The sequence below is a fragment of the Monodon monoceros genome, unplaced genomic scaffold (genome assembly GCF_005190385.1).
Source record: "Monodon monoceros isolate NGI ecotype Baffin Bay Population unplaced genomic scaffold, NGI_Narwhal_1 Super_Scaffold_6, whole genome shotgun sequence".
Lineage (NCBI taxonomy): Eukaryota > Metazoa > Chordata > Mammalia > Artiodactyla > Monodontidae > Monodon > Monodon monoceros.
In genome coordinates this window covers 28,587,625-28,602,372 of record NW_021703783.1, presented here as the reverse complement: position 1 = coordinate 28,602,372, position 14,748 = coordinate 28,587,625, and the positions used below count along the sequence as shown (strand labels likewise).

At 31.7% G+C, this 14,748-nt stretch overlaps 1 protein-coding gene across 2 annotated transcripts in view; it reads left to right on the top strand.

The window, feature by feature from the left end:
- Positions 1-14,748, top strand: part of ABCD2 (ATP binding cassette subfamily D member 2) — a 77,899-nt gene that overhangs the window by 19,370 nt on the left and 43,781 nt on the right. For both annotated transcript variants that reach the window (XM_029206240.1, XM_029206239.1), the window contains exons 5-6: positions 479-573; positions 4,043-4,188. In XM_029206240.1, the coding sequence (XP_029062073.1) occupies positions 479-573; positions 4,043-4,188 (241 nt within the window). The remainder of the gene's footprint in view (positions 1-478; positions 574-4,042; positions 4,189-14,748) is intronic.

Genomic DNA, 14,748 nt, shown 5'->3' with positions numbered 1-14,748 from the left:
TTGCATTTAAAATTCAAATAACAGAATTAGAGCTAATGTCATACTGTTCTCCATCATTCTGTCATTTAGTTTGGTTATTATAGTTTTAAAAATTATAGTTTTCTATGTCTTAATTTCCTTTTTGCAACTGTGTTTTTTTCTATAGGAAAGTTTAATTGAGAGAAATAAGTAGTTATAAACAGTGTGGCTGGGTTATACAAGATAGAGTTTAGCTTTGCTCTCATTATGATATTAACATCATATTACAGTAAAATAATATTTCTGAGAAAGATTTCCCAATTAGATATGTCAAAATGTGCAAATTTACATTAGACTTTCTTTAGATATAGCTATCTATATTTACATTTATTTCTATGATTCATTAATGTGAATTATCTTTATAGTGAATTTATCTGTTATGCTATATTATACTTTAAGTTATTTAATTAGCAATAACACATGATAGCTTTTGAAACTTAAACTCTTCCTTAACTTATAGGAAAAGTTATTGATGTGGATCATGGAATTATTTGTGAAAATGTTCCCATAATTACACCAACGGGAGAAGTGGTGGCTTCCAAGCTAAAGTTCAAAGTAAGATGATATTCAAGAATCTTCTGATTGTTGCCAACACAATAATGCAAAACAACTCAGAATTCATGTACTTTATATTAAATACTTGGAGGAGCATATGGAAAGGAGGGGAAATCGAGAAAGGTATGCATAGAGGCTCAATTACAGAAGCAGTTACTTCCTCAGAAAGCAGAGAGAAAGAAAAATTTGATTTCTACCGCTTTATGGCCTGGTTGAAAATCAAAATTAGAGTACACGGAGAGCCTGTACAAAGTAACTTTTGGGAACAATAGGAAATTTCTTCAGAAATTAATATCTGGAAATACATTTTATTTTTTTTCCTTATAGGAGTTACTCAAAAAATACAAGCCTATATTGTTATATATTTACTAAAATATGAGAGAAGTCATCAGCAAGTTTATATTCTCTAAATTTAATTTATATTTTCAGTAATCACATCTTCTATTAGGAAAAAATGATCAGAAGATTCATGAATTGGAATTTAGCTTTTAATTCTGTTGAGAATAATAGTTATTTGTTATTTAATACTCTGTTTTGATTACAAAAACTAAGGTGCAAAAATAGCTAATAAATCTGAGACCCTGATTTAAAGTATTGTAAAATTCAAACACACATTTTGGAATTCAAGTACAAAATAATTTGCTGATAAGTATAATGGAGTTATCTGTGCTTAGTTCAAACAATGACATGATTGGACTTGATAACAGAATTAGAAACATGACCCTATATGTGCATTTAATGATTTTAATATGGACCTTAGTCTAGGTTTAATTATTAAAGATACATTTGAAAATGCATAAGCCTGCTGGAAGAGGATGAGAAGTACTGAACAGGGAGAAATTCTGTGTTAATAAACGTAAGAGAAATTGTGTTTTAACTACAATTTGGTTGGGCTCTATTTTTCCATTAATGGACCTATAGAGTAGCAATAAGGTGCTAATGATGCAGCATAATCTTAAGTAGATTTAAAATAAAGCCTTTGAAGAGGCCTACATGGGATATTTAACTATTTGCTAATACTTTAGCAATTTTTAATGTATGATTTTGTATAGAGGTTTTTCATCAGGTTAGGTTTCATAATATCAATTCTTGTTGCTCCATTTATTAAATAGAGGAAGAGTCTTGAATTCTGCCACCTACTAACTAAATACATTATTGTGGACACATAACACTCTTTCTGTGAAAAAATTCAGAGCTCAGTATATTTTTATGTAAAATGAATTTTAAAATACTTAATCTAGTGAAAGTGTCATAAATTTTGAGGTTCTACAAAGGTATATGTTAATATAGTGTACTTTTATGATAATTATTTATTTCTGAGTCAGACAGGGAGTTTTATTTAAAGTCTCAGGTCCCCAAAGTGTAATACAAAATTTTGTTTCCTCTGCATGGATTGATAAATAAACAGGTTTCTAGAGGAAAACATTCTCATTCTTATGTTAGCCTTTTGGAATTAAAAAACCATTTGGAGAAGAAAATTTCAGTAAATGTGGGAATTCTTTTGCCTCACACTCACTGTTTACTAAACATCAGAGAACTTATGCTAAAAAATAATATGAATGTAGAAAAGTCTTCTATTATGACTCAAAATGTGTTAAATTTCTGAGAATTCCTAGTAGAGAATGACCCTATTAAATATTTTATTTATATACCTTTTCCATGGCACATACCTTTAAAAAATCATTTGAAAAGTGTTTATGCTTCTATAAAATTAAACTTTCTTAATCCTCTCTCTACTGAAAGAGCAGAGCAAATCACAAAACCCTTTCTGGGTTCTTCCCAGGATTTTTTTTAACTTTATTCTATTAAAATGGCATTTCAGTTTGCCTACAATTAGGGAGAAAAAATATCTGTGGTCAGATTTTATAGACTCAAGCTTGCTCCTGTCTTATGTCCTTGTGGTAGCTATCTTTATTGCCTGGAATGCTCTTCCACCAGATGATACTTGTTGCTTCTTGTCACCAGGCTAAGGCAAAATGATATCTCCTCAAAGAGGACTTTCCTGACCACCTAATCAAAAGAAGCCCCCTTCCCCTGCCAACCTCACAATGCCACCATCTTTCCCTAACACATCTTCCTTTTTTGCTATCATAACAGCATTTACGACTAGTTAATTTTTTGTTCATGTGTTTATTGCCATCTTTGCCATTGAAATGTAAGCTCCATAAGAACAGGGACTTTGTCTTGAGCAGCACTGTATCTTCTGTGCCTAGAAGAATGTCAAGCACATTTAGATATTCAATCAATGTTTGCCGAGGAAATGACTAATTACTTAGAATATAAATCTGAACCATTTTTGCTTTACATATATTTATTACATACATTCTTAGTTCTTTTATCTAACCTTCATATCAACCTTTTTTTCCTTCCCTTCCTCCCTTACCCCCTTCCTCTCCCTACCACCTTCTTTCAGCAAAAAGATTTTAGCTTATGTTATACACGGCAAATGAGTAATGGATATACATGGATATGGTTCCTTATACTGACATAATACAAGTAATATAATGCTCTTTCACCTTTGAGTTTTCAACATAATGTATTCTACACCATGGACCTTAGATACATGTATCTATACGGTACAAAGCTACATATACAGGCATACTGTAAATTTCTGCCTTTCGTACTTTCATACTATATTCATTATTTAGTCACTGATTATAAAATATCATTTGTTCTTAGAAGTAAATCAGAGTTTTAAATAATGTTCCTTTTTCTTGACCCTTACAATACCTTTAAGATAGTACATTGACAACTTCCTGATCCTATTGGATGAAATAAGAAGTCATGAAATTTAACTGTTTAAATGATAAATAAGCTGAAAGATTCTAAGAGAATCATCCAATCAACAATCAATAAATAGCTTAATTCATCCCTAGACATAAGACTAAATTACAGTCTTCTTGCTTGTCTCTGTCTTAATTTCATAAACGTATTTTCTCCATCTGTGAATAAACCAAAATTAGAATCATTTTATGTCTCTCATTATGGGCTTTTGTAATTTCTGTAACATTTCAGACTACTGAATTAAACAACCCAGCTGACTTGTAGAACTCCAACTTACAAATACAACAAAGTTGTATCTTAATTGAAGTAAATTTAATCAAATATTAATATAAATAAATTCAATCTATTTTAAATTAAATTTTTCCAATTTCTTATTTCCACGTGGTTATGTTCCTATGTATTTGTGTAGTATGTGATGGCAAGACCTCAATGAAAATTTTGGGAAGTCAGTGCTCCTTTGAAGAAGATCCATTTCTTTGGAATTGGATTATTTTATGATGCTTTTAGCGTCAGAGCATAGTCAAAAGCCAGATTTGATGGTCTCAGTCCCGATATATTTTTCTTTGATTCCTTGCCCATCCTAGGTTATCATGTGTTTGAAAGTTTAAAAACAAATCCCTTTTAAATGCTGCCAAATGAAACCATTTTTACATATTGTAATTTCTAATTTTATTTCTTACGTTAGGTAGAAGAAGGAATGCATCTTTTGATAACTGGTCCCAATGGTTGTGGGAAAAGTTCTCTCTTCAGAATTTTAAGTGGGCTCTGGCCTGTGTATGAAGGAATCCTATATAAACCACCTCCACAACATATGTTCTATATTCCACAAAGGTAGGTAAAGTTTCTTATATCACAATGAAAAATTTCCTTTTGCTTTTGAATTATCTTGATTCCTTAAGCTCTTCTGTAGGTAATCTTTAAGCATGTTTTTATTGAGAGATGCAATTAAGGAAATAAAAATTATCCTAAAAGTTTTATTACTGCTTTGATTATAATAGTTTCCAGGATAATAACAATTCTTTTCATTTTCACATCATTGTAATAAACACTCAAAGACTATAGATGTTAGTCTAAAGGAGTAGCAGGCTAGTCCAAAGAGTAAATATATTGCCTTAGATGTCAGATTATCTCTTCTCACAAAAAAATTAATAGTTCTTGGATAGTATACTAGTCTTTCCATCAAGCTGCATATGTTCATATGTTCTAAAATTGTTCAATTATGTTTTAAGAGCCTCTGTGAAATAATCTTTATCACAATTCTGTTATATAGTTAATTAATGATTTGAAACTACCTTAATTAAAAATATTTTACTCTAATAATGAGTGTAAAAGTAAGCATAGAAATATTTAAAAGGAACATTTTTCTTCTGAAGTTTTAAACTATCTTCCTTCATAACAATTTACAGATGTCTAAACAGAAAGTTATACTTGAAAATTTGGAATATTCATTGTGGGTGAGAGAAAATTAAATTTAAATAAAATTAAATTCATCTGACCCAGTAATTTTTCCATCTGTCATCACCCTGGGTTAGGTCGACATCACAAAAGTACTCCTACTGTGTTAGAGGACTATTCTGTGGAACGTAGTAGAGCACCTATGCTGAAATTATATTACAAGAGCAAATATAAAAGTTACATCAAGTATGATGCTATCACATCTCTCTTCCTCTTCTTCCTTTGTTAGAAAGTGTTTGTACAGTCCTGCCCAATGGACTAATTTTTAGATCATATGTTGTAATTATGCAGATGAGGCTTTGTGAGGTTTTTTTCTTTAAAGTAAGACCTATCAGAGTAGTAGGAAGCTATCTGAAGTGTAGAAGGATGAAGAACTGTATTGGCAGTAAAAAAATATTGGATGTGAGCAGTGCTATGAATACTTATATTTAACACAAAATAGATAACAGACAGCAGAATCATTGTCTCTTTCTGTCTGTGCTTTAGAATACTTTTGGGAAATGTTCTGGATCTGAAAACTAAATAATACTGCCAAAGTTTAAGTTTCAGACATTAATGCATTTAGTAGACCGATTTTAATTTCTTATTTAGGTTTTAAAGCATAGAGTCATGAGGAAAATATTCTATTACATCATAGAATCTACTCTTTTAATGCAGATAAAATTGTATACATAAATTTTATATTTTTCACTATTTTAGATTTCATTTATAATATAGATACAGTTCTTAAGTATAGCTATACCCTGAGCAATAAAAGACATTTCTCAGACTTAAGAAAGGGCATTATCAGCAAAGTTAGCCTTCAGAAATGAAGGAGAAATATTTTCCCAGACAAATAAAAGCTGAGGGAATTCATGTTCATTAGACATGCCTTACAAGAAATGCTGAAAGGAGTTCTTCAAATTGAAATGAAAGGCTGCTAATTAGTAACAGGAAAACATATGAAAATATACAACCCTGGTAAATGTAAATATATAGTCAAATTCATAATACTCTAATACTGTATTATGGTGGTGTGTTAACCATCTAACTCTTAGTATAAAGGTTAAAGGACAAGAGTATTAAAATAACTATAACTAGTACAATTTATTAATGAATACACAATATAAAAAGAGGAAAATTATGACATTTAAAACATAAAAGGGAGAGAGTAAAACTTGCAAGATGTTGTATATACGCCTCATAGGAACCAGAAAGCAAAAACCTACAGTAGATTCACAATAGATAAAGAGAAGGAAATCAGAGCATACCACTACAGAAAATCACCAATTCACAAAGGAAGGCTACATGAGAGGAAGAAAGGAACAAGAGACAAAACAACCAGAAAACAATAAGATGGCATTAGTAAATCCTTACCTGTCAATAACTAGTCTAAATGTAAATATATTGACTTCTCCAATCAAAAGACATAGAATGGCTGGATGGATGAAAAAAAGACCCAACTTATTTGCATTATAAGACATTATAAGACACTCACTTCAGCTTTAAAGACACACATAGACTGAAAGTGAAGGGATGGAAAAAGTTATTCCATCTAAATGGAAACCAAAAGAGAGCAGGGATAATTATACTTATATCAGAAAAATTAGATTTTAAGCCAAAATTGCTAAAAAGAGACAAAGAAGGTCATTATATAATAAAAATGGGGTCAATTCATCAAGAAGATATAACAGTTGTAATATATGTACACTCAACATCAGAGCACCTTAATATATTAAGCAAATACTAACAGATCTGAAGGGAGATAGACAGCAATAAATTAATAGTTAGGGACTTCAGTGCCCCACTTTCAACAGTGGGTAGATCATCCAGACAGAAAATCAACAGGGAAATATTGGACTTGAACCGATATTTAGACCAAATGGATTTAGTAGACATATACAGACATTCCATCCTATGGCAGCAGAATACACTTCTTCTCAATCATGCCCGGAACATTCTCTAGGAATATTATATGATAGGACACAAAATAAGTCTTAGCAAATTTAAGAAGATTGAAATCATACCAAGTATTTTTCCCATTATAACAACATGAAACTTGCAATCAATAACAGGAGGAAAGCTGAAAATTTTACAAATAGTGGAAATTAAACAACACGCTCTTGAGCAACCAGTGGATCAAAGAAGAAATCAAAAAAGAAATTAAAATATTTTGAAAGAAATGAAAATGGAAATACAGTATATGAAAACTTATCTGATGCGGCAACAGCAGTTCTAAAAGGGATATTTATAGCAATAAGTTAAGAAAAAAAGAGAGCTCAAGTAACTAACTTTACATCTCAAAGGAACTAGAAAAAGAAGAACAAATAAAGTCCAAAGTTTGCAGAAGGAAGGAAATAATAAAGAGAAAAGCAGAAATAAATGAAATAGAAACCAGAAGACCAATAGAAAAGATTGATAAAACTAAGAACTGATTATTTGTAAAGATAATATTGATGAGCCTTTAGCCTATCCCTGGGATGCAAAGATGGTTTAACATTGCAATCAATAAATATGATACACCACATTAATAGAATGAAAAACAAATATCATATGATCATCTCAATAGATGCAGAAAAAGCATTTGACAAAATGCAATATCCTTTCATAATATTAACTCTCAACAAACTGGATCTAGAAGGAACATACTTCAACATAATAATGGCCACATTTGACAAACTCAGAGTTAATATCGCATTCAATGGTGAAAGAATGAAAGCTCTCCCTCTAAGATCAGGAACAAGACAAGGGTGCCCACTCTGACTATTCTCATTCAACAAAGTACTGGAAATCTTAGATAGAGCAATCAGACAAGACAAAGAAATAAAGGTATTCAAACCAGAAGGGAAGAAGTAAAATTGTCTTTGCAGATAATATGATCTTTCATGTAGAAAATCCTAAAGACTTAACCAAAAACATTTAGAAAAAATCAATGAATTCAGTCAAGTTGAAGGATACAAAATCAACATACAGAAATCAATTGTGTTTCTATACACTAACAACAAACTATCTGAAAAGAAATAAAGAAAAACTATTCCATTTACAATAGCATCAAAAACAATAAAGTACTTAGGAATAAATTTAACCAAGGAAGTGAAAGACCTATACACTGAAAACTATAAGACTTTGAGGAAAGAAAGACTTTGAGGAAAGAAACTAAAGAAGACACAAACAATTGGAAAGATATCCCATATTCATGGATTGAAATAATTAATATTATTAAAATATCCATACTGCACTAAGCCATCTATAGATTCAATGCAATATTTATCAAAATTCAATGGCATTTTCCACAGAAATAGAAAAAAAATCCTAAAATTTTTGTGGAAGTACAAAAGACCCTGAATAGTCAAAGCAATCATGAAAAAGAAGAACATGGTTGGAGGCATCACACTTCTTGTTTTCAAACTCTGTTACAAAGCTATAGTCATCAAAACAGTATGGTACTAGTATAAAAATAGACATAAACCAATGGAAGAGAATAGAGGGCCCACAAACAAATGCCTGCATATGGTCAATTAATATTTGCCAAGAGAGTCAAGACTACTCAAGGATAATCTCTTCAATAAATGGTATTGGCAAAATTGGATAACCACATGCAGAAAAATGAAATTGGACTTCCTCTGTCTTACACCACTCGCAAAACTGAACTTGAAATGGATTAAAGACTTAAATGTAAGACCAGAAACCATAAAACTCTTAAGACATAGGAAAAACTCCTTGACATTGGTCTGGGCAATGATTTTTTGGATATGACACCAAAAGCACAAACAATAAAAGCAAAAATCAGCAGGTGGAACTACATCAAACTAAAAATCTTCTACACAGTGAAGGAAACCATCAACAAAATGAAAAGCCAACCAATGGAATGGGAGGAAATATTTGCAAGTCTTATATCTGATAAGAGGTCAATATCCACAATATATAAGGAGCTCATACAACTCAATAGGAAAAAAAAAACAGTACAGTTTAAAAATGGGCAGAGGATCTTAATAGACATTTTTCCAAAGAAGATATACAGATTGTCCAACAGGTACATGAAGAGGTGCTCAACGTCACTAATCATCAGGGAAATGCAAGTTAGACCACAATGAGATATCACCTGTCTGAGTGGCTAATCTCAAAAGATAAGAAATAACAGGTATTGGCAAGGATGTAGAGAAAAGGGAACGCCTATGAACTCCTAGTGAGAATGTAAGTTGATGGAGCCACTATGGAAAGCAGTATGGAGTTTCCTCAAAAAATTAAAAATAGAACTACTGTACAATCTAAACTCCCATGTTCATTGAGGCATGATTCACAATAGCCAAAATATGAAAACAACCTAAATGTCTGTCAACAGATGAATAGAAAGAGATGTGGTATGTATGTATATACAATGGAATATTCTTAAGCCATGAAAAAGGAAATCCTGACATTTGTGACAACATAAGTGAAATAAGTCTGACAGAGAAAGATAAATACTGTATTGATATCACCTATATGTGGAATCTAAAAAAGCTGAACTTGTAGAAACAGAGTAGAATGGTGGTGACCAGGAGCTGGAGAGTGGGGGGAATGGGGAGATGTTGGTCCAGAGTACAAACTTACAGTAAGAAGTTGAATAAACTCAGGGAATTTAATACACACCATTGTGATCAGAGTTAATAACACATTATATACTGGTAGTTGTTAAGAGAGTAGACCAATGTTCTCACCACACAAAAAAAGTGGTAATTATGTGAGTAATAGAAGTGTCAGGTAACAATATGGTGATAATTATTTTGCTGTATGTAAGTATATCAAATCAACATGTTTATAACTTGAACTTACACCATGTTATATGTCAATTTTATCTCAGTAAACCTGGAAAAAATATCACTGAGCTGTACACTTAAAAATGGTTAATATGGTAAATTTTATTTTACATGTATTTTACCACAGTTTTTAAAAGTGGAAAAAAAAGTGGAAAAATTCTAGTCTTTGCCCTCAGGAGACCTATGTTATTTTGCAACAAACATAAATCACTAGGAAACTTTTTCTTAATTATAAAATTTACTGTTGCCTAGGCAAAAGGTCAACTACAACTTAGTTAAGAAAAATGAGAATGAAAGTCTATTTTTAAGGCTTAATTTTTTTTAATAATGTTAAAAGTCATTTTATCTTGATTATAAAGCTTCTAGAAACATGAAAATTTGTATTTGTTTAAAATCCTATAGGACCAATATCTTGCAAAAGAGCATAAAATTTATTTAAATGTATATGTAAACTAGGAGAGCCTAGATATAGTATTTACACCTAGTATTCTAAAAGCTATTGATTTTCTCAAAAAAGTTTGAAAATAATCTTATGTGTCTTTATGATTTAAAAGAAAGCTGCTACATAGACGGGAGGGGAGTTTGGGGGAGAATGGATACATGTATATGTATGGCTGAGTCGCTTTGCTGTGCACCTGAAACTATCACAACATTGTTGATTGGCTATACTCCAATATAAAATAAAAAGTTTTTTAAAAAAAGAAAGAAAGCTGCTACAACCTATTTCAAAATATTTGTCAGTAGGTAATCGTAAACCTTTCTTTTTAGGATATTCTTATTAATGAATATTATCTAGTATCTTATTGCATTAATTTATAGCAATAGAATATAGGTTAAGTACTAGTTTGGCAGAAAAAAAACTGTAAATTAAATATAGAATTGAGTCTTATGTACCTACAGAATAAACTTCATAAGTCACAAACAGACCTTTATAATAATCCCCCTGTTTTCACTTTTCATGATTGAAAGACTTCTTGGTAGAGTATCAGTCTCTTTATGCAATGATCAAATGTAAATTAGTTGTTATTTTTATGGGGAAAAAGGAGTGGGTTTTGTTAAAGTGGATTTCTAATAATGTCATGTAGTGTAGAGAAGAAAAAGTAAACTGAGGGAAAAAATGTTCTGATTAAGTATATTGGGACTGCTTATTTTTTTAATGAAATTTGCAGAGAATTTGAAGAGTTGCTATGGCTCAGTTTCAAGTTGGGAAACCTGAATTCCTGAGAAATTGTGAAATCACCTCAATATTTTCCCAGTTAATATCTTCTGATACTTCAGCAATGTTAATAATGAGAACCAGATAAAAAAAAATCTTGGCCTTGGTTCAAGAATACAAATAAAAAGTTATTTGGTATGGTAGATGGTAAAATTCTTAGTTTTGCTCAGATAGTTCTTAAACTATTTTGGCAATCTTAGGCTGTTTGAGACTGAATTTCCTGAGCAATGTGACTATACTCTTTAAACTGATAGTTGAAACTTATTGTTCCCTACTGTATTAGCCATCTGACCCTCAGGAAAATTCTTACACTTGAATACAGATCCTGAATTTCTTTTGTCAGTTCTTGGTGCACTTTGTCTTAACCACTTAAAGGTTGATTTATGATCTGCTCTAGCTCTCACTAATCCACAAATTTATGGCTCATTAGTCATTTAGTAATTCCCTAGTACATCTCTGTCTTCAGCCATTAAAGACTCTGAAGCCCAGTCTTTTTTTCTTTTTTTTTTCCTTTTTTTGGTCTGCGTCTGGTCTTAGTTGTGGCACACAGGCTCTTTGTTGCTGTGCGCGGGCTACAGAGTGCGTGAGCTCAGTAGTTGCAGCTTGCGGGCTTAGTTGTCCCGCGGCTTGTGGGATCTTAATTCCCCGACCAGGGATCAAACTGGCGTCCCCCACATTGCAAGATGGATTCTTAACCACTGGACCACCAGGGAATCCCTGAAGCCCAATCTTTAATTTGTTTAGTTCACTTGCTAACAAAATACTATTGTATGCTAACACTTACCAAAATGGGAAATTGAAACATTTGGTGGGGGTTGGGGAAACAGAGCGTGAAGGAGAGGAAGGGAAGGAGGGAAGAAGGAAGGAAAGAAGAAAGGGATGGAGGATGGAAGGGAGGGCAGGAAGCAAGACAGAAGATAACAGGTGTTTACTGACAAAAGGCAGCAAAATCTTGGGTTCCTTTGTACTACTTTTTAAAAAAACTCTCCAGGGTATCAGTTGTATACATCACATATTTCTCCCCAGCAACAGTCTCCAGTTTGGCAACAACCCACCATGTAATTCTGTTCCCAAAGCTCCTGCTGTCACTATCCTTTCTTGGTAGAAATATCTAGGGACAGAAATTTTAACCATGATCTCCTTACTACTGTAAACTTTATGCCCAAATACTTACACTAAGGCCAACAGATCTAAAATAGAATCAGACTTCCCACAAATTTGCATGAAAAGATAATTTGTACACATTTCTGCCCATACTTGACTTTGAAATATGAGAAGTAAAAGGTTAAGAAAGTGAAAGGATTATAAAGATTGAATTAAATTTGACTAAACATTTTTTAAAAGAAAGAGAAAAACAAAAGAAAAGAAAAAATGGGGGTGGAATAGTAGGGATATTTTATTTCATATCTTGGGAAAATTACTGTACTTTATTCTTTGTCAATGTTCTACTCTTTTTTTTTAAATCAATGTTTATTAATGCCCTGCTAGAAGATGCTTTAGAGGATAGTGAGTAAAGACACAGTCACTCTCAATGTGTGTTTGTGTCTAATTTGGTTATAAACAAAAACATGCAACTATGTCCTATAAAACCCAGAACAAATGCCTCAAGAAAGACAAGAAATGCTATAGAAATATTCAAAATGAGAACAAATATTGTAGAACAGCGTGTCACTTGACCTGGGTTTTGAAAGTTAGAATTTTAACAATTGTCATAAATTGGATGTTTCTCAAATGTCTAAGTAGAGCAGAAATGCCACAGATTCAAGTAAGCATGAGTCTTCTGGTTTTGTTTTTTGGATACTTCCTTCTAAGCAGGGCTGTTCTATTCACCCTCCTTCTAATACACCAAGCTGAGGAAAGCAATTATTTATTATTAATATTATGTCATTGGTACATACTGAAGATAATAGCATCCATCCCCTAGGTCCTTAATCATTCCTAAGATGTTCTTTCAGCTGAATTTCTTTGAAATACTTTTTAAAGTTCTCTAGTGCTTTGTGGGTCTGCCCTTTCCCTAGTATCCACCTAAGAAGCTCGTCTCCTCTTTTTGAATAAATGACATAGTCTTAACAGGTTAAATTTTAGTCTACTAGTGCTTCTTGAAAAACATAGCAAAAGATGACAGTAACTTGTTTCTACAACACTCATGTTTTTTTTTTTTGGTCAGAAGATATTCTGAAATTATAAATAACATATTATCAGCTCAGTATTTATTTACTAACTACTTCATTCACAAGGTATTATATTCAAGTATCATGTTACTTAATCTTCTAGACTAAATGTAAATGCTGCTTAATAGATAAAGTAGTTATGAATCAGAGTTTTAAATTAAATACAACATTAAAATCCTAAATTTGGTTGTACACAGGAATAATAGCATGACTAATTAGATTGTACAGAGAATTAAATATAGATAACATTACTTCTATCTTTTAACATATGAACAGTACCTATTGATCACTCTCTGCATGTCATGCTAAATAGATTATTTTAAGTGATTAAATTTGAGTTCAAAGGGATTATAAACTTTAGTACTTAGAGTTGCACACCAGTTTAAAGCCAGGGTCAGAGTTCACCAAATCTTTGGATACAAATCCTCTGTATTCACTGCCTCTTATTGCAGGTTAATAAAATAATCTTATTAAAAACATCTACCTCAGGTAGAAAAAAAAAAAGCCCTACTGTTTGACCTTAAAATATTTTCTCAGACAGTCTTAATTAATAAAATTAAAAGATTCTCTAACACTGTCCCAAATATATGGGGAATAACGAACTATCATTCTTTTATAGTTTGCATTCACTTCCAAAAATTTCTATATTCTTCAACTGTTTCTCTTAGAAGAGTTTATGACATGAAATCTCATCTTTTAGAAGTGCCAACATGTAATCCATTGTTTTCTTTGATGGCATTTCCACACATTCCTTTAATAATATAGGTTATGTATTTTTTAAATAAAGTGAATTAATATTGATTTTTATTTTGACAATCTTATGACCTCTTGAGATAATTGGTGGATCCTAGGGCATCTTGAGCAAGGGCTGAGCATCTCTGGTCTATTACTACTAACACAAGCAATTACTATATATTAGTCACTGCTTACATATATTACATGTTTCTGATTTTTCTGTATGACAACTCATAAGGTTGGTGTTAGTATCCCTATTTTATAGATGAGAAAACTTGGAGAGGTTGAAGTCATTCCACTGATAAATTTTGGAGCCAGCATTTGAACTTTGGTGTGTCTGACTCTAAAGTCACTTTGTCTTGCTTATTGCTAGCAGCAGGGTACATGTTTCTGAAAAATTACTACTCTCCTGCCTGCCCTTGAAAGTGAGTATCACCAGTTAAGGTTGTTTGCTTGGTATGCTGAATCTGTACTAATATCAAGCTATTGTTTGGAAGCAGATGTCCTTATAATTCTTGGGGTATAGGGCAATCCAAGCCAATTTTAGCATAAAGTTTAGCACAGATACTTGGCTGTCATTCATTTATGTTAATGTGAAAGAAGCTATATTCTTGTGTAAAAGTGAAATTCGTTTAAATTAAACTATGTTAAAATCACTTTCAAATTAGAATATGTTCTCTGTTCTTTCCTATTCTTCTAAAATCTATTTCTCTATAAAATATAAAATAATCTCTCAAAAATATACCCATAGTTTTAAATCAGACTTCTTGCAGAAATGTAAAATAAGCAAATCTTAATTTACATGATGCATTATGGCATAAAAAATTATTATTTACCCTTTAAGTTGTCAAAAGAAGAGATTATCTTTTGCAACAAAGACTGTGTTTTGTGTTAGGAAGTTCAGCAGAATGGACAGAATACTTAAATAACACTAGTAACAGCAGCATTGCCACAACTGTACTGCATGCTAAGATGTGCCTGTGTCAAATAAGTTCTGTAGGTATTTTAAAATATGAACTTTCTTTTGAATTGTTTCTTT